General features: G+C 39.6%; 1 protein-coding gene across 3 annotated transcripts in view; it reads left to right on the forward strand.

Moving 5' to 3' along the window:
- The first annotated feature begins 2,081 nt into the window (after nt 1-2,081).
- The window catches only part of LOC115103968 (serine/threonine-protein kinase MARK1-like), an 86,793-nt gene continuing 61,798 nt past the window's right edge, over nt 2,082-27,076 (forward strand). For 2 of the 3 annotated variants that reach the window (XM_029625046.2, XM_029625047.2), the window contains exons 1-2: nt 2,083-2,666; nt 18,700-18,903. In XM_029625046.2, coding sequence (XP_029480906.1) covers nt 2,616-2,666; nt 18,700-18,903 — 255 coding nt within the window. In that variant the 5' untranslated portion in view covers nt 2,083-2,615. Of the gene's footprint in view, nt 2,667-18,699; nt 18,904-27,076 lie in introns of all 3 variants that reach the window. The other variant, XM_065006379.1, reaches the window with a different exon arrangement.

The raw sequence follows: 27,076 nt of genomic DNA on the forward strand, positions 1-27,076 counted from the left end.
TGAAGAAAAAGGATAAAGTCATAAATTTATGAGGCTGGTTCTTTCTGCAGAAAAGCTACATATTGTTTTTACAGTTTTGATACTTATGACAATGTGATACTTAATATTCTGGCACATCAGCATGTCTTTGTTTATGAAACCATACTGAAGTACAATTTCACGAAATGCCCCACATCTGTCATTTTAACAACTGTCCTCCTTTAAAACAACTGGTTACAATATTATGACTTGTGTTTTTTTTCCCCTCTGTGGCCCTAATATTCTATCATTTTATATATAGCCTTATAGTCTATGGGAAACTGTAAATTATCTAATGATAGCAACATCATCTAAAAATCATTTTTTATCCAAAATCATTGAAATTAATGATCACAAACGTTTAAATAATAACAGTGGGTCTAGTTATATGTGATAACAATGTATAGTGAGCAGTGAAATAACTATTGGTTTCCATTTGTGGTGACTGCTGACTGACATTAGGGATGAGATTAAATAGATCCTGGAATTTAGCCTGGTCTGGAGCAGGCTAGCTCCACAGAATAAATCTCCATGGTAATTTATACCATAACATATCCTCCTGCCCCCTATCCATCTTTAGTGCAACCGGATTACGGATCAATTGAGCCAGGATCACCAAGATATCCTGGCTTAAATCCCTTATCCTAGTTTTGTGCAACAGGCCCCAGCAGTGTGATTCACATCAATACGCTATGTAGATATCAATAATAAATTATATCCGGATCGCCGTAGACTACACCACTGCTGTCATCCTTTCCTCCAAGCGTTTATTACATTTGATAATCTTCGGATGCCGACAGCAGTCGCACCATTGTAAGACATAGCTTGTACTGTAGCCTACGAAAGTTTATTTGTGCTCTTTTCCCGCGATACATCAAACACATTTGGTGTGTCATCATAGTGGTCAGACTGGGTCAGGTGGAACAGATTTGTGCGCCTTTTTCAATGCTGATTTCAATGTCATCGAGAAAACAGTAGTGTCAAATATTTTTTTCCCGCAAACATCCTTACTGAATTTAAACGTAATCTTCAAATTAATCATCTTGTTTTTCAAAAGTCTCAATTGATTACAATATTTATGCTGGTAACGGATTACAGTTACCGTTTTTGTAATCCCTTACATGTAACGGATTCCATGAAATCCGTTACTCCCCAGCCCTGCCTAACGTACCCTACAGGGTAAACAATTGCCATTCAACCAGTTTTGAAAAGAGAAAACATTCTGCTCCATTGTAAAGTGCAAGGGTGCCACACTATTTGAGCACAACTGTAAGTGCATTTCATTACCTTGCAAATCACACATTGGACCTGAAATCAAATCGTGTCACATGCTTCCTAAACAACTAGATGTAAAGTAGACTAAGAGTGAAATGCTTACTTACAGGCCCTTCAAAATACAGAGGGGGAAAAAATGAGTAACGATAACTTGCCTATGTACACGGGGTACCAGAAATGTAGCATAAAGGATGATGACCTTGGCGGAAAGGGAATAGGGGATACCTAGTCACTTGTATAACTGAACGCTAGCATATAGATTCAATCTCAGGCGTTTTAGGGTACAGCATAAAGGCAAATGAACATAATCAATGCAATTCCGAATTATAAACGCTAGATGGCAACATTGGCACATTTAACTCGTTTTTGACATTGCAAATAATAGACGAAAGTCTTAGGTATGGCTTTTTAGTTCTGTTATTGCTAAACAAGGTGATACTTTCCTTGTATTTTTAATGAATGTATACGAAGTCGATGCATTTTGACCAGGAATCAATGACCAATTCGCTTAGAAATTATGGTATGCTTACAAATACGGTACTTCGAATGTTTAGGAAGGTCATTATTTAAATCTCGAGATGATTTTACATCCCAAGAATGATGATCATGATGATGCTTTCCAAACAAGCAGTTCGCACATGCATATCCTTGGCAGCATATGTCAACAATCAAGAACCTCCTCCTGCTACCACAAATACGTCCTCATAACCATTTTCTTCAATTCATATTAAAACCCTCCCCTCCCCTCTCCTTCTTCCCCCCTCTCTTTGATCTAGGTTGCTCGATCCCTCTCTCGCCACCTGGCGTTGCTACTGTCATATGTTCTTTCGTCTTACAGCGTTGCGAAGGAATATAATGTTGTTGCTTGCATGCGTTCTATAAAAGATACTCCATGAACACGGGTTGTGTGGCTACCCTGCGCCCAAGCCTTTTGGGAGGGGAGAATGAAGTTCGCTCCTGTGTAGGGTGTTGCTTTTACTACTACTCCCCCATCTCGCGTTCGTTTTCCTAGTGTGTGTCAGCATATATATCAGGGTGGATCAATGCTGGATTCTTTCCTTCATACAAACTCCTCTCCGTTCTTTCGGCCCGCTACACCCGCTTGCCTCGTACCCGGGGGCGCATCTATCAGCATAGATAGACCTGCGCTGGCTCCGAGCGGGCCTTGAGGTAGATATGCTGTAGTGTGGAATACTCCATTTGGACGGTCGGGTAGGAAATGCCGGTGGTGTAAAAAAAAGAAAAGTCAAATTCATATTTTCACTCGTCGCACTGTTCTCGGCGGCTGCCAAGCTCGGGGCTTAGCGGCCTGTACACACAAAATGTCGACCAGAACGCCATTACCCACAGTGAATGAGCGTGATACAGAGAATGTAAGTATCCTATGTTCCTTCTTCCCTATGGCCTATATTTTCCTAAGGACGATATAATTTTTGGCTGAGTTTGTGTGGTGGTACCTTGTGAATCACAATAACGCTAACATTGGGCTTGTCTGTGTAACTTCTCGGTCAGCAAGCTAGCCGCATAGCCCACTGGGGATTTAGCTAACGTTACCCATCCTCTGCCATTGTCATTTTTTAAACATTGCATTTGAAATCGTTTCATCAGATCAATTTTTACGCATACCATTGTAGGTTAAGGACTACAGGTAAACATTCATATTTGTAGTAGCTAGAATTTGGCCATGTTTGCGTGGAAGACTGCGTCCTAAAAGATGTGTTCTGATGTTTTCGGTTATCTATGACTGGGAAACCGTTGCCCACAAATCACATACAATGTTACCTTGTGTCTGTCGGTCCTCGCTGATTATTAGAGCCAAAGTTACACCGTATCTTAATTTCTGGAGGAGGCCCGTTTTGAAAATGTGCCATATCATAGGACAATTTCTATTGTTAGCTTACTGTAACATTAGATCAAGACCATGTTCAAAAGCTGTGACTCAACTTGGAGATCATGGTAGGCCTACGTGCGGGAAGAAGTCTAGCTCAGCAGGCCGTCTAAGTGCCTTGACTGATTACCGTCTGTCGTACTGTAGTTAATGACGCATTTTGCTCTGATTAAGACAATTAACATGGCTTTCAGGTAGTTGTTACAGGTAGGGCCTAGTAGTTACATCAATTTTTTGACTTGTAATTTAATGATAGGCTAAATACCCATTCATTCTTTAAGAATGTAACTCATAAATGCCTCATGAGTTTAGTTCAACTGTCTTACCCCCAAATATAAGCTTTTACTCCTGTTTGTAACAATGTCATTGTTAAACACTCAAAACATGGAACTATTATTTATCTCATGGATGGTCAGTCTGCATCCACAAAGTTGTCTTTGAGTTTGAAAATTAAGATGTCAAAACGGAGGTTGTGACCAATGATGTATATAAACCCTGGATTGCAGATCCTATGTATTGGCCATTGACAGTCTTTGAAGCCACCGGTCGGCCATATTGACACTCCCTGGAAGGCGCAGTCCTCCACAGGAATGAATGGAATTCTACATTATTTCAATTAAATGTTTTTAAAGGCAAAAGTACATATATTTAACGTTTTTGATGTGGACAGTAGAATTAGTCATCTCAAAAAATTACTTTAAGGAATGTTTTTTTTTAGATTTGTATTTTTTATTTAGAAGTTTAGCTCACATAATATAATTTAAACATATGCATTATAAAGTGACAGATTTTTCACCTAGTCGTCTCGGGGATTCGAACCAGCAACCTTTCAGTAACTGGCCCATCTCTCTTAATCGCTAGGTCAGGAAAGCTGCAGAAGGGCGTGCAGGTTACTATTAACTATCATTTATCAGTGCAATTTTGACGGCCAACTAAAAGCTGAAAAGTTTGAGGGCTTATCTACTGTTCCCTCTTTTAGCTAATCTCTCTCTGGCTAACATTAGTTGTTGATCTTGTTGTTGATAGGAAACTGAGGGAGAGTGAGCCTACCTTTTTCATGGTTGTTTCATCAATAGGACTGTAAAGTTCCCAAATGTAAGAGGACTCCCGTTGTATTTATATATTTTCATAAATCCATTCAGGTGTATTTTGTGGCTTTTGGCGACTGCTTTGTAATGATCTAAAGTTGCGCTGTTGCTACTGCCTGTAAACACAGTCTGGTTCAAAGTGAATGATGGCAGGGCCATGTGGCAAATGGCTTGTTTGCATATAGGCTTAGTGTAGCTATGATTGGCTATGGTGCACCGGTCTATGTAAACTACAGTATTGGACAAGACGGATGCTTTTTTTTATTAGGTTTTAATTACTGCAGTGTTTATTAATTGTCCAAAAGCACTGCTGCTTTGATTCCTACTCTATATTTCTATAGAAATTCCTCATGCCTTTCCCATACGTCATTCCCAAACATTCTATGAAAATGTGAAAATGACTAAGTGCTCGTTTGTCAGACAATTTAGAAAAGTGTCATTATTCCTGGGGGTGTATATGAGCAGATTTTTAACAAGATTTTATGTTGCTAAAATGCTTTCAGTTGGTCTTTAATAATGAAGCCAGTCAAGTTTTTGAACTGTCACCGAGAAAAGGGTTTGCGATTGCATGTTTATGAATGACTGTTGGCACCACGTGTAAAGTGTAATTCAGAGTCCACCGATGCAGAGACGTGATAGCCTGGCGTCCCATTGTGACATAGCTACGTGCCTCTGAGACTGTCTGCAGGGGAATGCCAAGCCCGAATGCACACCTCTCAAATTCCCAACCAACGCAGCTTCGCATACTCAACTTCTATTCATCTGAATTAGAGGTCGACCGATTAATCGGTATGGCCGATTAATTAGGGCCTATTTCAAGTTTTCATAACAATCGGTATTTTTGGGTGCCGATTTGCCGAATATTTTTTAATTATTATTATTATTATTATTTATTTTTTTACACACCTTTATTTAATCTTTATTTAACTAGGCAAGTCAGTTAAGAACACATTCTTATTTTCAATGACGGCCTAGGAACAGTGGGTTAACTGCCTTGTTCAGGTGCAGAATGACAGATTTTCACCTTGTCAGCTCGGGGGAACCAATCTTGCAACCTTACAGTTAACTAGTCCAACGCAATAACAACCTGCCTCTCTCTCGTTGCACTCCACAAGGAGACTGACTGCCTGTTACACAAATGCAGTAAGCCAAGGTAAGTTGCTAGCTAACATTAAACTTATTTTATAAAAAACAATCAATCATAATCAGTAGTTAACTACACATGGTTGATATTACTAGATATTATCTAGCGTGTCCTGCGTTGCATATAATCTGACTGAGCATACAAGTATCTAAGTATCTGACTGAGCGGTGGTAGGCAGAAGCAGGCGCATAAACATAAATTCAAACAGCACTTTCGTGCGTTTTGCCAGCAGCTCTTCATTGCGCTGTTTATGACTTCAAGCCTATCAACTCCCGAGATGAGGCTTGTGTAACCAAAGTGAAATGGCTAGCAAGTTAGCGTGTGCTAATTGTCGTTATGTTGCTGGTTCGAGCCCAGGGAGGAGCGAGGAGAGGGACGGAAGCTATACTGTTACACTGGCAATACTAAAGTGCCTATAAGAACATCCATTAGTCAAAGGTTAATGAAAGACAAATGGTATAGTGGGAAATAGTCCTATAATTCCTATAATAACAACAACCTAAAACTTCTTACCTGGGAATATTGAAGACTCATGTTAAAAGGAACCACCAGCTTTCATATGTTCTCATGTTCTGAGCAAGGAACTTAAACGTTAGCATTTTTACATGGCACATATTGCACTTTTACTTTCTTCTCCAACACTTTGTTTTTGCATTATTTAAACCAAATTGATCATGTTTCATTATTTATTTGAGACTAAATAGATTAGATTTATGTATTATATTAAGTTAAAATAAGTTCATTGTTCATTCAGTATTGTTGTAATTGTCGTTATTACAAATATATATAAATAGATATTGGCTGATAAATCGGTATCTGCTTTTTTTTTGGTCCTCCAATAAATCGGTATCGGCGTTTAAAAATCATAATCGGTCGACCTCTAATTGGAAGAGATTTCTGAATGTTCTTCGCCCGGCAATACACCCCTCCAACCAGACATGCTTCATATTTTTCTCTATACCATTTGTATTTCATATACCTTTGACTATTGGATGTTCTTATAGGCACTATAGTATTGCCAGCCTGATCTCGGGAGTTGATAGGCTTGAAGTCATAAACAGCGCTGTGAAGAGCTGCTGACAAACGCAGTAGAGTTTGAATGAACGTTTACGAGCCTACTGCTTCCTACCACCGCTCAGTCAGACTGCTCTATCAAATAATATACTTAATTATAATATAATAAACACACAGAAATACAAGCCTTTGGTCATTATGGTCAAATCCGGAAACTGTCATTTTGAAAACAAAACGTTTATTCTTTTTGAGAAATACGGAACTGTTCTATATTTTATCTAACGGGTGGCATCCCTAAGTCTAAATATTCCTGTTACGTTGCACAACCTTCAATGTTATGTCATAATTATGTACAATTCTGACAAATTGGTTTTCAACGAGCCAGGTGGCCCAAACTGCTGCATTGACTCTGCGTGCAATGAACGCAAGAGAAGTGACACAATTTCCCTAGTTAATATTGCCTGCTAACATGAATTTATTTTATCTAAATATGCAGGTTTAAAAAATATACTTCTGTGTATTGATTTTAAGAAAGGCACTGATGTTTATGGTTAGGTACATTCGTGCAACGAATATGCTTTTTTTTGCAAATGAGCTTTTGTTAAATCCTCCTCGTTTGGCGAAGTAGGCTGTGATTCGATGATAAATTAACAGGCAATGCATTGATTATGTGCAACACAGGACGAGCTAGTTAACCTAGTAATGTCATCAACCATGTGTAGTTAACTAGTGATTATGTGAAGCTTGATTGTTTTTCATAAGATAAGTTTAATGCTAGCCTGCAACTCTTACCATGGCTCCTTGCTGCACTCGCGTAGCAGGTGGTCAGCCTGCCACGCAGTTTCCTCGTGGAATGTAATCGGCCATAATCGACGTCCAAAAAAATGCAGATTACTGATTGTTATGAAAACATGAAATCACTTCAATACACATTGCCTGTGAGCATCAGTCATCCAGTTGCATACACAGCTTGAGCAAGACATTAATCAGCATTTCTCTGACTACGTTTCTCCATTGAGTCAAAAAAACGTATAATTCCAGGAGCTGTTGCTATCGATAAGGTGTCTGACTCATAATTTTCACCTCGAATAGAAGTCGAGGGACTTTTGTCAGAGGTTGGTTGTTGTGAGCGCTGAGTGAACTTTATGCACTTGGCCAGATGATTCTGCATATTTGTTGCATTCTTCACATATGATTTGGCACAATATTTGCAAATGTACACCGTTTTTCCTTCTAATTAGCTGCAGTGAAATGTCTCCACACATCAGATAGTGCCCGTGGCTTTTCCCTGTAATGATTTGAAAAAAAATAGTAAAAAAACAAACATACAATTCCATGTACAGATAAATACTTAAGCAGTTAGATTAAACAACTCCTTTGTAAGATACATGTTTTAAAATGAAACTTGTATGGAAACAGGTGAATTAACACTCCTCAGTTAGCAGGCTCAAGCCAGCTAAAATCCACATGGTAGCAAAAACTAACTAGCAGAAATTGTTATTAAGTTAGAAATGTTTTAAACACATTTTGCTGTAGGCTACTATTTACTAGTTAACAAAAAAATGGTATGCCATCTAAAATATATTCACCCCACCCAGTATTGTAATCAAAACTTACGAGAAAGCATGTAGTCCTTGGCTCAGACTGTGTAGTAGTATGGGCTCAAAAGCGTCTCATTAGTGTGCAAGATCTTTAGAATCAGCTGTCCATGTGATGGAAGTGTGCACTGCACAGGTGATGGAAGGGGTTGCAATTCCATTGAATTGGGGATAGTTTAACCAAAATATGCCACAAGACCTAGAATTGCCTTGTGCATCCCACAAAAAAGGTTCACTTCTCAACTTAATTTTGATAAAAAATTTAAAAATTCCCGGGCTTAACTTCCCATGGAAAATGTCCACCCTTTGCAACCCTATCTACAACTGGTAGCGGTCCACCTAGACTGGGTCAGCAATATCTGCGGACTGTTGTTTTTGGCATAATTCATTTCGATATAAAATCTCTTCAGTCAACCATCAGTGGGCCACCAAAAAATGTATGTAGCAAATGCATCCCTTGGCTTATGCACTGCTCATTGGATGAATGACATTCCATTCCATGAGTTCCACATAACTTAACTTTTTTTTGTGAATCTATACGTCACTTCCATTATTATATTGTCTGTCTCTAGTCTGCTTATTGCCTCAGTACAAGCTAGATTTAATGGCTGACTAATGAAATAAGTTAATAGATTTAAGCATGGCATGCCACATGGAAAGGCAAAGTGCTACTGCCCTTTCCCTGTGAGCTAGTGATCCATGCTGTCAGGAGGGATATATTTTGAAGTCAGTAGGCTACAGTAGTTCTGAAGAACTGTGCATTCTTCTACACAGCTTTGTTTGTGTGTCTCATTCCATATTCATTTATTGGGGCTAAGGTGGATAAGAATTTCATCCTTAAAATACACATTCATTTCAAAGCGTTTCCTACATTGAGGTAAGCTAATGTTGAAAAGGCAGGCATCAAAAGTGTAGTTACTCTTGACAGATTATATTTCAGTTCTGTGTTTGAAATTACCAGCTTATGTCAGGGGAAAGCCAATTGAAAAAGGGAAATAAGTACTTTACTCAATTTCTGATTCCAGAACAAGTTGTTTGTCAACTTACTGTAAAATACTGCACTGAAAGATAATGGGTTTTGAAGATATGCAAGTTGACAGAACTGGGTCCTCTGACTTCTTAACTGCAGTAGCAAGGCCCGATTTCCATTACAATCCAGTTATGTGCCCTATTACAAGACATTGCGTAATGCCGAAAAATAAATTGCAAATCACTGTCTTTGAATATTATTGAATGTTCAGTGTAATAGTAGGCTAATGATTAGAATCTTGATATTGCTGTTGAAAGAATCAGGGCACTGTTCTATGTAGTGAAACATTGTGAATTGCTAAAGAAAATTATAACTGCGTTCAAGACTGCTTGGAATAAATTGAGGGGGGATTTGCTTTTTGTTTGTTTTTAAATCTTCTATGAGAGCCTGTATCAGAGTAATGTGACTAAATGCAGGTGACAAGTCTCTTGGACCTTTGTCGATGAATATCTGACAACTGCAACTTGTCTGGGCCAGGTCAAAGTAGCTTGACTGACTTCAATACCCCCCCACATTGAATCATTGTAATGGATAAACTTGTGTCCTGCATTCGCCAAATATCTGCCTGTCTCCACATATTAAAAGGTATATATTGAGATGGAAATAACCTCATCAAATATTTATTGGTAAGATTTGAAAAATGTGTTTTTAAAGTCCAAGAGCTCATAATTTTGTATCACTTTATGGGATGAATAAAGTTGCTTCCTGTGCATAAATGAAACCTTTTGGTCTTGCTACAAAAATTATGATAGTAAATCAGAAGAAAATGAACCTCTGGGGGGGGGGGTGTGGCCCTTTCCATAAAGCATAAAGAAGACCGCCCATTGTTGCCGCAGGCAATGCACGACTACTAACTAACAGCCCTCAGGCTGAAAGGAACCAGTAACTATCTCTGTAAAGAAAGTGAGCGTGAAAGACTGAGCGAGGGAAAGCGAGAGGAGTTCACTGAAGCATACCATATTACTGCATGGCATTTCAACTGGCCCAACCATTGCATAACAAGCGTCAAGGGGTTTGAGGCTTTCTAAGAGGCGGGCCGGGGGTGTGGGCTAATGTACCTTTCTGGAATGCTGTGTACAGGCAGTGCGCTCATTGTCACATAAACGCTGGAATTTTAGTGGTGTTAATAGATAACACCACAGAAAGAACTTCTGGTGCTTCTACCTGCTTTCCAGGAAAGGAAACAGAATCCACTGTTGGCTGACAGAGAAGTGGCTCCATGGTGTCTTTCAACGCTGTCATCTGGATTGCATGAAAATAACTTATTGCCTTGCTCAAGGGCAGAATGACCTTTTTTTTTTTACCTTGTCAGCTCCGGGGTTCGATCCAGCAACCTTTCGGTTACTGGCCCAACGCTCCTACCCGTTTGGCAACCTGCTGCCCCACAAGCTCAATAAATAATTTGGTATTAACCTGTCTAGGAACGGGGTTCCGCTAACAGCCAATGAAATTGCAGTGTGCCAAATTCCATCAACAGAAATCTCATAATTCAAATTTCTCAAACATACAAGTATTAGACATTAGATTTCAAAGATACAATTCTCGTTAATCCAACCACAATGTCCAATTTCAAAAAAGCTTTTCGGCGAAAGCAGAACATATCATTATGTTAGGTCAGCAACTAGTCACAAAGCATACAGCCATTTTCCAACCAAAGAGAGGAGTCACAAAAATCAGAAATGGAGAGAAAATGAATCACTAACCTTTGATATTCTTCATCAGATGACACTCTCGGGACAACTCGTTACACAATACATGCATGTTTTGTTCGATCAAGTTCATATTTATATCCAAAAACCTCAGTTTACATTTGGCTTTGCCTCCAAAACATCCTGTGAATTTGCACAGAGCCATATCAATTTACAGAACTACTCAACATTGATAAAAGATACAAGTGTTATTCACAGAATTAAATATATACTTCTCCTTAATGCTGTGTCAGATTTTTAAAAACTTTACGGAAAAAGCAAACCATGCAATAATCTGAGTACGGCGCTCCGAGACCAACCCAACCCAAAAAGATATCCTCCACTTACCTTTGATGATCTTCATCAGAATGCACTCCCAGGAATCCCAGTTCCACAATAAATGTTTGATTTGTTCTATAAAGTCCACCATATATGTCCAAATAACTCCTTTTGGTTCATGCGTTCAGTACACAATCTAAACTCACGACGAGCTGGCAGGTCCAGGCAAAAGTTCAGACGAAAAGTCATATTACAGTTCGTAGAAACATATCAAACGATGTATAGAATCAATCTTTTGGGTGTTTTTATCATAAATAATGTTCCAACCGGAGAATTCCTTTGTCTGTAGAAAAGCAATGGAATGAGAGGTAACTTCCACACGAGCTCGTGGCTCTCTGCCAGACCTCTGACTCATTCCCCTCTCATTCGGCCCCACCTCACAGTAGAAGCATCAAACAAGGTTCTAAAGACTGTTGACATCTAGTGGAAGCCGTAAGAAGTGCGAAATGACCCCACAGACACTGTGTATTCGATAGGCCAAGAGTTGAAAAACTACAAACCTCAGATTTCCCACTTCCTGGTTGGATTTTTCCCAGGTTTTTGCCTGCCATATGAGTTCTGTTATACTCAGACATAATTCAGTTTTAGTGTTTTCTATCCAAATCTACTAATAATATGAATATATTAGCAATTGGGACTGAGTTTACTCTGGGCACGCTTTTCATCCAAATGTGAAAATGCTGCCCCCTAGCCCAAACAGGTTAATTAATTGTTTGCTACCTATAGCTTGCTGTTAATTTGAATTAAGTGGACTGCTTTTTTTTGTTTTTGTTGCATTGCCCTCAACGTTGCAGATAATTGCAGTTGCATACTTTTACTAGCATCTTCTGCTTCCAAGGAACTGATTATTAGTGTTATAGCAATATCGTAAAGATATGGTGCAATGCTGAAATATAAGGCCTACAGTGAAAAATGTTTCTCACAGAACAACCATTGACCTTTGTGAAGAGAACATGGCTCTCAGTGGACATCAAAGTATGGCTAACTTTCTACAGCTCCTTTCATATTAAATGACCCTTGGTCAGCTTAGCTTATACATAATAGTCCCCTAGGAATTAATCATAAACAGACATTTCTTGAGAAGCAACGAATGCAGTTAGTTTCTCAAACTACACATCAGTCCATGGCCCTGACTCGTAAGGGGGAAGCAAAAAAGGAATGGTTCCATTGCTGTCCCTTGAATGTGTTTACGATTAACAGTATGCACCCACTCCGGGCCCTGTTCCATTTTAGATCACATTTGATGCGTAACGCTTATAGCTAGTGCCCGCAAGAGACCAGCAATGGTTGATACAGATAATTTTTGGCGCTGCATAAGCACAAGTGTTGCGTACACTTACGAGCAGCCAATGGAGGCTCACTTGGATGGAAACTTAAAGAATCTTGGCATGTTTATCCACTTCAGCAGGTAATAAATATCATTGGTTCTGGTATGCTTATGTTAATAAGGGACTGGAAATTAGCATAAGTTGTAAGCTAATTGCTTCACAGCTCAATGCATCTGACTCCGTGTCAGTGTTGCATTTGCATCTCTCCCTAGTAGATAAAGGATTAAACTAGTTGATATAACAATACCAAAATGAAGACCAGAAAAAGATTATCCTAAGTGCAGCAGATGATGCAGCCCACATGCAACTTGTGTAACTCTAGCTTTAGGAAAGTCTGTGACCACGAATCAGACAAATCGGTAGCTATGTCTGTCGGATCTGTGAGAGGTACGAAACAAGAGGTTCATAACGAATGCCAAGATTTGAGGTCGACCGATTAATCGGCATGGCTGATTTCTAGTTTTCAATACAATCAGTAATCAGCATTTTTGGATGCCGATTATGGCCAATTATATTGCAATCCACGAGGAGACTGTGTGGCAGGCTGACCACCTGTTACGTGAGTGCAGCAAGGAGCCAAGGTAAGTTGCTAGCTAGCATTAAAGTAGTAAAACAAATCTCTTCACATAATCACTAGTTAACCTAGTAATATCATCAACCAGGTGTAGTTAACTAGCTTGTCCTGCGTTGCATATAATCAAAGCGGTGCCTGTTAATTTATTCATCGAATCACAGCCTACTTCACCAAACGGGGGAGGATTTAACAAAAGCGCATTCGTGAAAAAAGCACAATTGTTGCACCATGTATCTAACCACGAACATCAATGCCTTTCTTAAATTCAATACACAAGTATATAAAAAAAACCTGTATATTTAGTTAAAAGAAATTAATGTTAGCAGGCAATATTAACTAGGGAAATTGTGTCACTTCTCTTGCGTTCAGTGCAAGCAGAGTCCGGGTATATGCAACCGTGTGGGCCGCCTGGCTTGTTGCAAACTGTGTTTCTTCCTAACAAAGACCGTAATTAATTTTCCGGAATTTTATGTAATTATGACATAACATTGACGGTTGTGCAATGTAACAGCAATATTTAGACTTAGGGGTGCCACCCGTTCGATAAAATAAAGAACGGTTCTGTATTTCACTGAAAGAATAAACGTTTTGTTTTTAAAATTAGAGTTTCCAGATTTGACCATATTAATAACCAGAGACTCGTATTTCTGTGTGTTAATTATATTATAATTAAGTCTATTATTTGATAAAGCAGTCTGACTGAGCTGTGGTAGGCAGCAGCAGGCTCATAAGCATTCATTCAAACAGCACTTTCCTGTTTGCCAGCAGCTCTTCACAATGTCTTGAATCGCAGCGCTGTTTATGACTTCAAGCCTATCAACTCCCGAGATTAGGATGGCAATATTATAGTGCCTATAAGAACATTGAATAGTCAAAGGTATATGAAATACAAATGATGTAGAGAGAAATAGTCCTATAATAACTACAACCTAAAACTTCTTAACTGGGAATATTGAAGACTCATGTTAAAAGGAACCACCAGCTTTCATATGTTCTTAAGTTCTGAGCAAGGAACTTAAACGTTATCTTTTTTACATGGCACATATTGCACTTTTACTTTTTATATTGCACTTTTCATTTCAAATAAGTGTCTATTCAGTATTGTTGTAATTGTCATATACACACACAGTGGGGCAAAAAAGTATTTAGTCAGCCACAAATTGTGCAAGTTCTCCCACTTAAAAAGATGAGAGGCCTGTCATTTTCATCATAGGTACACTTCAACTATTCAACTACTACTATAAAAAAACATCCAGAATATCACATTGTAGGATTTTTAATGAATTAATTTACAAATTATGGTGGAAAATAAGTATTCCACTGGGAATGTATAAAATAAATAAAAGCTGAAATAAATCATTCTCTCTACTATTATTCTGACATTTCACATTCTTAAAATAAAGTGGTGATCCTAACTGACCTAAGACAGGGAATTTTTACTAGGATTAAATGTCAGGAATTGTGAAAAACTGAGTTGAAATGTATTTGGCTGAGGTGTATGTAAACTTCCGACTTTATTTGTATTATTTTCTACATTGTAGAATGATAGTGAAGACATCACAACTATGAAATAACACATGGAATCATATAGTAACCAAATAAGTGTAAAACAAATGAAAATATATTTTAGATTCTTCAAAGTAGACACCCTTTGCCTTGATGACTGCTTTGCACACTTGGCATTCTCTTAACCAGCTTCACCTGGAATGCTTTTCCAACAGTCTTGAAGGAGTTCCCACATGCTGAGCACTTGTTGGCTGTGTTTCCTTCACTCTACGGTGCAACTCATCCCAAACCATCTCAATTGGGTTGACGTAAGGTGATTAGGGAGGCCAGGTCATCTGATGCAGCACTCCATCACTCTCCTTCTTGGTCACTGTAAATAGTCTGGGTGACCATGTGATTAATTGTTCAGCAGTCTTATGGCTTGGGGGTAGAAGCTGTTAAGGAGCCTTTTGGACCTACATTTGGTGCTCTGGTACCTTTTGCCGTATGGTAGCAGAGGGAACAGTCCATGACTTGTGAGACTGAAGTCTTCGAAAATCGAACGCTTGGTATAGAGGTCCTGGATCGCAGGAAGCTTTGCCCCAGTGATGTACTGGGCAGTACCAACTACCCTGTCTAGCGCCTTATGGTCAGATGCCGAGCAGTTGCCATACCAGGCGGTGATGCAACCGGTTAGGATGCTCTTGATGGTGCAGTTGAACTTTTTGAGGATCTGGGGGACCCATGCCAAATCTTTTCAGTCTCCTGAGGAGGGGAAAGGTGTTTTCGTGCCTTCTTCATGACGGTCTCGTTGTGTGGACCATGATAGTTTGTTGGTGATGTGGACACCAACTCTCGACCCGCTCCACGACAGACCCGTCCATGTTAATGGGGGCCTGTTTGATCCTCCTTTTCCTGTAGTCCATTACTACTCTTGGATGCTTTATGCATACAGGCTCAAGAGTGAAGGTAGTAGGACCTGAGAGCTTCATTTAGCCTTTAGTGACCAGACCATTGAGTGGCTGACGAGGAAGGAGAATTCAGAAAAACGTGTGTTACCAAACACAATGTTCTGTTGCTAGGGCTTAGCGAGCCATGCGAGCGTGAATGAGCGAGCAAGTTGAGCAGAAATAAGTGGCGAGCGGCTAAAAGCGAGGGCAAACACCCAGCTCATAACCCCCATTCAGAAGGTAGGCATCATCATGAATGTTCTGGATGGAAAGAATTGGTTAAAACAACAATGGGCACTGGTGTAATGGGCTGATTTTGAAAACCATTAGACTAAATAGAGGTGTTATAATAATACAGTAATGAAACCAGTAGAAGTGTGGTTTCCGAATCCTCAACGTTCTGGTCAGTTATTATATTACCACTATATAGTAAAATGCTGTCATTATGATAATATTGTTGATTATAATACTTTGCCATAGTATTAAGCATTTCCCAGCTTCACCTATTTTGTTGACTATCAGTCTGTTTGTATAATGATATGCTTTCCATTTTTATTGAAGGGAGTTGCCACTGTCCCTCAACTATTCCTCTCTGTTTCTCATATTTTGGCTTTGGTTGATTTGTAAATGGTAGCCCACATATGGAGGTGACTAGTAGTGTGTTGATATTGCTCACAAAGTTGAACACAACTGCACAAGGATCCTGCCAAAGGATGGAGAATAAAAAAAACAATAACAGCGCTCCATCTCTTTATGCTGTTGTCACTTGTTCGTTGTGCAGCCCCACACCTGTTTTTATGATTTGAAGTAATTACCTATAATACACAATTTATCACTCCACTTCTGAAGAAGACACTCCTGGACCACACCCCACAAATCTGCTTTTACGCCACTCCCTTCAGTCGGCAGTCGCTAGATGATATGTGAGGTCTGCCCACCACCGTCCCTTTCCCATCTGCTGTGGCGAATGCGTCAAGGCTAACGGTTAATAGCTAACAGCTATCGACGACTCCTGCGTTTGTCCCAAGGCCACAGACTTTTTTCTCCTATCCAGATATATTACATTTAGTAAGTGTTTACAATGGCGAGTTATGGGTTGTATTGTTAATTCTATCATTACCGTAATTTACCTCCTTGTGTCCCCAAGTATGACAGTGCTGCCCTATCTTTTAGGCAAGGTTTTCCTAGGACAAACACTCACCGGTGATGAAATACTCCAGTGAGAGAGTCCTGGGATGTATTCACTAGAGGTCGACCGATTATGATTTTTCAACGCCGATACCAATACCGATTATTGGAGGAACAAAAAAAAGCCGATACCGATTAATCAAACAATTTATTATTATTTTTAAATGTATTTATTTGTAATAATGACAATTACAACAATACTGATTCAACACTTATTTTAACTTCATATAATACATCAATCAAATCAATTTAGCGTCAAATAATTAATGAAACATGTTCAATTTGTTTTAAATAATGTAAAAACAAAGTGTTGGAGAAGAAAGTAAAAGTACAATATGTGCCATGTAAAAAAAAGCTAACATTCAAGTTCCTTGACCAGAACATGAGAACATATGAAAGCTGGTGGTTCCTTTAACATGAGTCTTCGATATTCCCAGGTAAGAAGTTTTAGGTTGTAGTTATTATAGGAATTATAGGACTATTTCTCTCTATAACATTTGTATTTAATTTACCTTTGACTATTGGATGTTCTTATATGCACTTTAGTATTGCCAGTGTAACAGTATAGCTTCCGTCCCTCTCCTCGCCCCTACCTGGGCTCGAACCAGGAACACATTGACAACAGCCACCCTCGAAGCATCGTTACCCTTCGCTCCACAAAAGCCGCGGCCCTTGCAGAGCAAGGGGAACAACTACTCCAAGTCTCAGAGCGAGTGACGTTTGGAATGCTATTAGCGCGCATCCCGCTAACTAGCTAGCCATTTCACATTGGTTACACCAGCCTAATCTCGGGAGTTGATAGGCTTGAAGTCATAAACAGAGCAATGCTTGAAGCGTTGTGAAGAGCTGCTGGCAAACGCACGAAATGGCTGTTTGAATGAATGCTTACAAGCCTGCTGCTGCTCAGTCAGACTGCTCTATCAAATATCAAATCATAGATTATAACATAATAACACACAGAAATACGAACCTTAGTTTCCGGATTTTACCATATTAATGACATAATTTAGAAAATAAAACGTTTATTCTTTCAGTGAAATATGGAATCGTTCCGTATTTTATCTAACGGATGGCATCCCTAAGTAAGTCTTAAATATTGCTGTTACATTGCACAACCTTCAATGTTATGTCATAATTATGACCAATTCTGGCAAATTAATTACGGTCTTTGTTAGAAAGAAATGGTCTTCACACAGTTCACAATGAGCCAGGCGGCCCAAACTGCTGCATATACCCTGACTGCTTGCACGGAACGCAAGAGAAGTGACACAATTGCCCTAGTTATAAGAAATGCATGTTAGCAGGCAATATTAACTAAATGTGCAGGTTTAAAAATATATACTTGTGTATTAATTTTAAAGAAAGGCATTGATGTTTAGGTACATTGGTGCAACGACAGTGCTTTTTTTGCAAATGTGCTTGTTAAGTCATAACCCGTTTGTCGAAGTAGACTGTGATTCAATGATAAATTAACAGGCACCGCATTGATTATATGCAACGCAGGACACGCTAGATAAACTATTAAGTTAGTAAGTGTAGTTAACTAGTGATTATGTTAAGATTGATTGTTTTTTATAAGATGAGTGTAATGCTAGCTAGCAACTTACCTTGGCTTCTTGCTGCCCTAGCGTAACAGGTAGTCAGCCTGCTACGCAGGCTCCTCGTGGAGTGCAATGTAAGGCAGGTGGTTAGAGCGTTGGACTAGTAACCGGAAGGTTGCAAAAACGAATCCCCAAGCTGACAAGGTAAAAATCTGTCGTTCCGACATTTGAAAAACTTTACATGACATTTGCTGTTTCCATCAGGCCTGTCGTGATTAGTTTTTTTTTATCTGATGTACTTTTAATGGATGGAAACCTGGGTTATGTAGCAGATAGACTCTCGCTAGATGTTTAGCTTTGTGACTGTGTGGAAAGCTGGTCTAGTCGTAATGCCGCAGCCTCTGGCTTACGTCTTTGATGTTTGAATCTGGCCTATTCTCCTTTGACACAACCTCTCTATCGTTCCACACTAATCCTTTATCTGTTCAATAAAAAAATGTATTTTTTAAACCGACACGTTGTTCATCTCCACACATGTCACATTCTTACAGCACACTTCTGTGGAGGGCTACCAGGAGCCCCCGGCCCCGCCGGCCAAGTCGGGAAGTCGGCACAGCCTGCCGAGATGTCGGAACTCTGTGGCGTCCACGACGGAGGAGCAGCCACACATCGGGAACTACCGGCTGCTCAAGACCATTGGCAAGGGGAACTTCGCCAAAGTTAAGCTGGCCCGGCATATACTGACAGGACGAGAGGTACGTTTCCTACATTATGAATTTGTCACTGTCATTTAGCAATTTGGTCTTTTGTTGGATTCCTTTTCATTTAAGACTGATTACTTAGACAAAGATTAGCCCAGGCGTAACCAGGGTCTGTTTTCAATTTAAATGTGGCTAAAGATACTTATACTGAACAAAAATATAAATGCAACATGTGAAGTGTTGGTTTCATGAGCTGAAATAAAAGATCCCGAAAAGTGTTTCATATGTACAAAATCTTATTTCATGTTACATGTTAGTGAGCATTTCTCCTTTGCCAAGATAATCCATCCACCTGACAGGTGTGGCATATTAAGAAGCTGATTAAACAGCATGATCATTACGCAGCTGCACCTTATGCTGGGGACAATACAAGGCCACTAACATGTACAGTTTTGTACACAACACAATGCCACCAATATCTCCAAGTTTTGAGGTAGTGTGCAATTGGCATGCTGACTGCAGGAATGTTTCACCAAATCTGTTGCCAGAGTATTAATTTATCTACCATAAGCCAACGTTGTTTTGGAGAATTTGGCAGTACGTCCAACCGGCCTCACAACCGCACGTGAAACCACACCAGCTCAGGACGTCCACATCCGGTTTCTTCAACTTCGGGAACATCTGATACCAGCCACACGGGCAACTAATGAAACTGAGGAGTTTTTCTGTCTGTAATAAAAGCCCTTTTGTGGAGAAAAACTCATTCTGATTGGCTGAGCCTGGCTCCCCAGTGTCTGGGCCTATGCCCTCCCAGGCCCAACCATGGCTGCACCCTTGCCCAGTCATGTGAAATCCATAGATTAGGGCCTAACAAATTCATTTCAATTGACTGATTTCCTTTTATTGAACTGTAACTCAGTAAAATCATTGAAAATGTTGCATGTTGAGTTTTTATATTTTTGTTCGGTATAGATTCCCCACAACAGACAATTGGAACAGATAATCAAATGGTTTACGACAACGAAAACTAAAAGTAATAATTTTGTAAACAATTTTTTTGGGGGGGACTTAAGACTGTAAAAACACCATCAAATCAGCTCCAAGAGATTTTAATTTTGAAAGTCTTTCCACACATAATATGTATGCATGTAAGCAAGGTTTGAAGTTATGTTTTAGTCATATTAGATCTGTTTTATAGTTATTTGTAATTATGTTCCGGCCCCTTGACCATCCGCTTGAGAAACAATTGGCCCTCGGCTAAATCTAATTGATGATCCCTGTTCTAGAGGTCATGTTGATTCATCTTGAGTGTTTTATTTTAAATGCCTAAACAGAAAATAATCCACTTTTCCTTCTTTCGAATTGGTCTCACGCGCGTGGCATGTCAAGTTTGTTGCTGTTATTGAACTTGTTGAAAATCGCATGCGTCTGTCTTGTTTGGTACACACACAGAAATATTTAGACACTGGATTCATGCCAATAGCTTAGCGATTACATGTAAAGACTCAGAGGTGTGGAGTTCCTAAAGTTTATACATTGTTTGCATGTCCACATTTCTCTGGATTTTTGCTTCATGGGCTCAACAACTGAGTGAAAAGGGAATCTGGAGAAATACAGCACCAAAATACTGTCCCATATCTCTATGAAAGCAGATGTTAAAGGAAAATGTATGTTTTCTGTCCTTAAAGGTAGTTTAATGTCCCCACATCACATGCCTTTGGTTGCTTTGATCCAGTCTATGCCCTCATACACAAATGTGTTTAAAAAGATGAGCACCAAATAAACCGTGCTTATCTTTTCATTTTGGATTGCAACAACAGGTGGGATGTGGATTTATCAACATCTAACCACTTTTAGTCTGAAAACATCTGACACTTTGGTTTTGGAGTGAACTGTCCCTTTAAAACAAGGAAGTGAACTGTCCCTTTAAAGTGTTACTGACAGCATTTGAACTACTATTCAGATATGAAACAATCATATCAGTCAAAAATATCAAATTCCCAGTTTATGCTTCAAAACCAACTTTATACGGGGTTTTAAAAGTAGGTTCCATTTGAGTCTACATTCCATGATGTACACTCGCACATTGATGACATAATAGATGAATGCAGTTCAATACATGATTTAATATAATTCACCTATACATTTCTTGGTAGTCCAAAAAATATTGCTCTTAGCATGTAAATCACAGCTGGCCTTGTACATTGTTTGCTGCCTCCATTCGGGATGCACGGTTTCAGTTTCCATTACTCAATATTTTGGACAAAAACTGACATTTAACTAAGGCTGGGAATGACAATACAATCAAACTCTAGCAACACACGTCAGTCATGACGTGGATAATAGGCAAGAGTATCTATTTACAGTTGATTTACAGTTGAAATCGGAAGTTTACATAAACCTTAGCCAAATACATTTAAACGTCAATTAAAATGTCAATTCCTGACATTTAATCCTAGTAAAAATTCCCCGTCTTCGGTGAGGTTGGATCGCCACTTTATTTTAAGAATATGAAATGTCAGAATAAGAGTGATTTATTTCAGCTTTTATTTCATTCATCACATTCCCAGTGGGTCAGAAGTTTACGTACACTCAATTAGTATTTGGTAGCATTGCCTTTACATTTTTTAAAACTTGGGTCAAATGTTTCAGGTAGCTTTCCACAAGCTCCCCACAATAAGTTGGGTGAGTTTTGGCCCATTCCTCCTGACAGAGCTGGTTTAACTGAGTCAGGTTTGTCGGCCTCCTTGCTCACACACGCTTTTTCAGTTCTGCCCACAAATTTTCTACGGGATTGAGGGCAGGGCTTTGTGATAGCCACTCCAATACCTTGACTTTGTTGTTCTTAAGCCATTTTGCCACAACATTGTAAGTATGCTTGGGGTCATTGTCCATTTGGAAGACCCATTTGCGACCAAGCTTTAACTTCTGATGTCTTGAGATGTTGCTTCAATATATCCACATAATTTTGCTCCCTCATGAAGCCATCTATTTTGTGAAGTGCACCAGACCCTCCTACATCAAAGCACCCCACAAAATGATGCTGCCACCCCCGTGCTTCACGGTTGGGATGGTGTTGTTCGGCTTGCAAGCCTCCCCCTTTTCCTCCAAACATAACCATGGTCATTATGGCCAAACAGTTCTAATTTTGTTTCATCAGACCAGAGGACATTTCTCCAAAAAGTGCGATCTTTGTCCCCATGTGTAGTTGCTGGCTTTTTTATGGCGGTTTTGGAGCAGTGGCTTCTTCCTTGCTTCTTCCTTGCTGAGCAGCCTTTCAGGTTGTCGATTATAGGACACTTTTTACTGTGGCTATAGATACGTTTGTACTTGTTTCCTCCAGCATCTTGACAAGGTCATTTGCTGCTGTTCTGGGATTGAGTTGCACTTTTTGCACCAAAGTACATTCATCTCTAGGAGACAGAACGCTTCTCCTTCCTGAGCAGTATGATGGCTGCGTGGTCCCATGGTGTTTATACTTGCGTACTATTATTTGTACAGATGAATGTGGTACCTTCAGGCATTTGGAAATTGCTCCCAAGGATGAACCTGACTTGTGGAGGTCCACAATTTTTTTTCTGAGGTCTGGGTTGATTTCTTTTGATTTTCCCATGACGTCAAGCAAAGAGGCACTGAGTTTGAAGGTAGGCCTTGAAATATATCCACAGGTACACCTCCAATTGACTCAAATGATGTCAATTAGCCTATCAGAGTCTTCTAAAGCCATGACATCATTTTCTGGAATTTTCCAAGCTGTTTAAAGGCACAGTCAACTTAGTGTATGTAAACTTCTGACCCACTAGAATTGTGATACAGTGAAATAATCTGTCTGTAAACAATTATTGGAAAAATTACTTGTGTCATGCACAAAGTAGATGCCCTAACCGACTTTCCAAAACGTTAGTTTGTTAACAAGAAATGTGTGAAGTGGTTGAAAAACAAGTTTTAATGACTCCATCCTGGGTGTTTGTGAACTTCCGACTTCAACTTTATGTAGTAAGCTAAAAACACAGAGCCTAACGTTATCTAGCTAGCTGCTAGGAGGATGTCAAATCAAACTTTTTTTGTCACATGCGCCGAATACAACGAGTGTAGACTTTACTGTGAAATGTTTACTTATAAGCCCCTTAACCAAAATAAAATATTTACAAAGTAGACTAAAATAAAATGTAACACAATAAGAATAACAATAACAAGGCTATATACAGGGGGCACCAGTACCGCGTTAGTGTGTGGGGGTATAGGCTTGTTGAGGTAATCTGTAGGTGGGGGTGAAGTGACTATGCATAGGCAACAAACAGCGAGTAGCAGCAGTGTTCAAATAGGGAGGGGGCAGCAATGTAAATTGTCCAGTGGCGATTTCATAAATTGTTCAGCAGTCCAATGGCTTGGGGGTAGAAGCTGTTGAGGAGCCATTTGGTCCTAGACTTGGCGCTCCGGTAGCAGAGAGAACTTTCTAACTTGCGTGACTGGAGTGTCTGACAATTTTATGGGCTTTCCTCTGACACCGCCTATTATATAGGTCCTGGATTGCAAGGAAGCTTGGCCCCAGTGATGTACTGGGCCGTTCGCACTACCCTTTGTAGATGCCGAGCAGTTGCCATACCAGGCGGTGATGCTCTCGATGGTGCAGCTGTAGAACCTTTTGAGGATCTGGGGGCCAATGTCATGTCATTGGAGGAGTGGGTGAGTGAGTATTTCCCCTAATATCGTTTTTTGGGTGGCTATACACAGCTAGACATGCAAGTGTCATTTGGTTACAGTAGCTAGCAAGAACTTCAATTATTTTTATCCTGTTACCATATCTCTTGTTCACAAATTCACTCTGGCGATCTACTCCGATTTCAGAGCACTCTCGTCTGAGTAAGACTAATAGCTGATGAATTCACGAACGTTCAACACCGGCTGAATATGGACGGTGTCAGTAAACATGGGCCAAAAAAGTTAGATAGTCAGGAACGCTCTAGATAACGTGTAAACAGCCTAACTGGTCAGAGTGTGGTGTTCTCTCATTTGTGTCTGGAAGTAGCGAGCTAGCCAACTTTAGCCAGTTAGCTTGGTTGCAGACAAGCACCACAAGGATGAGTGGGATACAATTCCCCATTGTTTATCATTGCAATTTTGACGGCCAACTAGCTCAAACAGTGGAAGGTTTATAAAATGTTCCTTCGTAAGATTTTAGCTCATCCTTGCTCTGGCTAGCATTAGTTGTTGATGTGCGTAACTGAGGGGGAGAAAGCCTACCTTTTTTCATGGTGGTTTCATCAATAGGACTGTAAAGTTCACAAATGTAAGAAGACTCCCGTGGTATTGATATATTTGCAGACATCCATTCAGGTGTATTTTGTGGCTTTTGGCGAATGCGTTCTAATGATCTAAATGATCTATAGACTCAAGTCGCAACTCCCTGTAAACACACAGTCCAGTTCCAAGTGAATGATGGCAGGCCTGTGTGGCAAATGACTTGTTTGCATGAAGGCCTACTGTAGTTACATTTTAGTAATTTAGCAGGTGCACTTACAGTGACTTATTACCGCCACACCGGCGGTCATGATGGCAGTCAAACTCCACGTGACTGTTTAGTCACGTTAATTAGGTTTCCCCAAGTTCTGATGCTGCCGATGGTCATTAGTAGCCTACCAAACTTGCTAACTGCCTGGTACTCAGCACTCTATTGTCCCTCTAATCACTCTGACATCAATGCAAATGGTATCAAAATTTTTATCAAACACTTCATGAGAGCCTTTGAGCTCATGTTGCACAGCATTTCTATAGGCTCTGCAATTGCGTGAGAAACATAGTGATGGCCTCTTAAAAAGCTGATTGGATCCTCTTTTTATAGGCTAGGCCTATATTTATTTCTCAACTTTCCTAATATTAAGCACATTGCATCTCTTCACAACAGGAGTATAGTCTACCTGGTTGGTATGAAATTAACTGGGAAAAGCGCTCTCCATTCGCTATTTAAGTGCATAGATGACATGTATTTTTTTTCTTCCTGTTTTTAGACAGTTGCATGATAGTTTTGATTTAGAATAGATCACTAACTTCATACATATATTATTTAGTATATGTGAAGACCAGATTGAATCAAAAATAGGCTAATATTGTCACCCATCAGACTATCACTTGTGAATGAAACCAATGTCTTTTTTTGCGACTTTTTCAAATCATAATCGCACACCTCATGTAGTCTAGCCCATAGGCCTATATGTTTTAATAAGGTTAGTATCACACCTCATGTAGTCTAGCCCATAGGCCTAAATGTTTTAATAAGGTTAGTATCACACCTCATGTAGTCTAGCCCATAGTCTTATATGTTTTAATAAGGTTAGTATCACACCTCATGTAGTCTAACCCATAGGCCTATATGTTTTAATAAGGTTAGTATCACTCACACCTCATGTAATCTAGTCCATAGGCCTATATGTTTTAATACGGTTAGTATCACACCTCATGTAGTCTAGCCCATAGTCCTGTATGTTTTAATAAGGGTAGTATCACACCTCATGTAGTCTAGCCCATAGGCCTATATGTTTTAAGGTTTGTATCACAACAAAAGTGGCCAAATGAAACTGATTAATCCGCATTACACTGGGTGTAGAGTCTAACCGGCATACATATGCAGCACATGAGTTTCAAGTTTGAGGAAGAATTTTCACCATAGAAATGCACCTTTTTTATTATAAAAGCATTTTGCGGTCACTTTTGAGAATGGTGTTTTCCTGCTAATGGCACATTCGCGCTTATAGCCTACTGCTGTGTGTGCATTGCTGTGCTTATAATGTGAAGAAATGGCCTAATAGTTTTTCACCATTTTTAAGCTAAACATTCTGATCTGTTTTTTTTTTCTACTTGTGGTTGTATTAATTTGGGAACTATCAAATCCCACAACTGTCCCAGACTGTTTGGAATATTTATTTCTAGCATTGAACAGGTCAACTTCTGTACTATGGGGGATAGTAGATTGAAATAGGCTAGTGCTTTTGCTGTGCGTTAGGCCTACTCATCTTGTTGGCAGATGAAAAGTAAATTACAGTTCTTCCTATATCTTCAATATGCACCTCGGAATTGGATAAGAACGAACGCAGTTCCATCCTTGATGTGTCTGTCTTCACTTGTGGCCTGTGAGAGACCCAATCACTTGGACATAGAGCCATGTGAGTGAGAGGTGCTTCTGCAGGCAGTTGGGAGAAGGGAATTATAATTATTATATTCAGCCCAAGGGCCACTGGCCGCAAGAGGCATGGATTTTTTTTTAGGGGGCATCAAGGCCACAAAGGGGATGCAGCTGGGAAATTTGAGGCATTATCAAGTGCTTGTCAAATTGTGAATGAGAGACTGATGAAGTGTGTACAGCCTGTGCAAAACAACAAAGCAGAGCTCATGCCTTTTCATGTAACTGTATTTAAGTCATTAGAATCGCATCATGCAGCCTTAGAATGTATTAAAAATCAACACGTATAGCCCAACATTTGTATCACAACTGAAGTTACATACATAACTCTGAAATAAGCATACAGGAGTACCTGTTTCTTTAACTGCTCAACACAGAATAGCCCCATGTGAGCACTCCCTCAAGTTGTTTGGAGAAAATATCCTTTCTATTTTATTCCCTTATGTTCAGTTGTATTCTTCGTACTATAAAATAATGCCACGGTTTTCTAAGCAAATCTTGTCTGCTAAATGAACTATTGTAGCCCACAAACATATGGCATAGCAAGATCAGGGCCTAACATAAGGACAACTCAGATTATACTATTTTGTTCTTGCTCTTCATTTCATGTTTCTTTAGATTTGTGTAAAATTATTACTGGATTTATTGTGATGGTGTAGGCTATATTGTTAAATGGATTTATTAGACTTTAAAATGTAGATGTTCCAAAAGTCTGCAACAGTGGCTTGTATGCTATGCTAAACGTGTTTTATGTTTAATTAACGTGAGACCGGCAGTTATTTGCTTGACAATAAATGGCCCACAATTTCATGACTGCCATAGCCCTAGTAGTGAGTGCATACATTTTGATATGTTTTGTAGTGGTCCCCGGTGGGAATTGAACCCACAACCCTGGTGTTGTAAGCGCCATGCTCTACCACCTGAGCCGACTGGCCATGGTGCACTGGTCTGCATAGACTCCAGTCCTGGACGAGACATGTTTTATTTAATGCAGTGTTTATTAATCGTCCAAACGCACAGCCGCTTTCCCACTATATTGCTATAGAATTT

The sequence above is a fragment of the Oncorhynchus nerka genome, linkage group LG21, assembly GCF_034236695.1.
Source record: "Oncorhynchus nerka isolate Pitt River linkage group LG21, Oner_Uvic_2.0, whole genome shotgun sequence".
NCBI lineage: Eukaryota > Metazoa > Chordata > Actinopteri > Salmoniformes > Salmonidae > Oncorhynchus > Oncorhynchus nerka.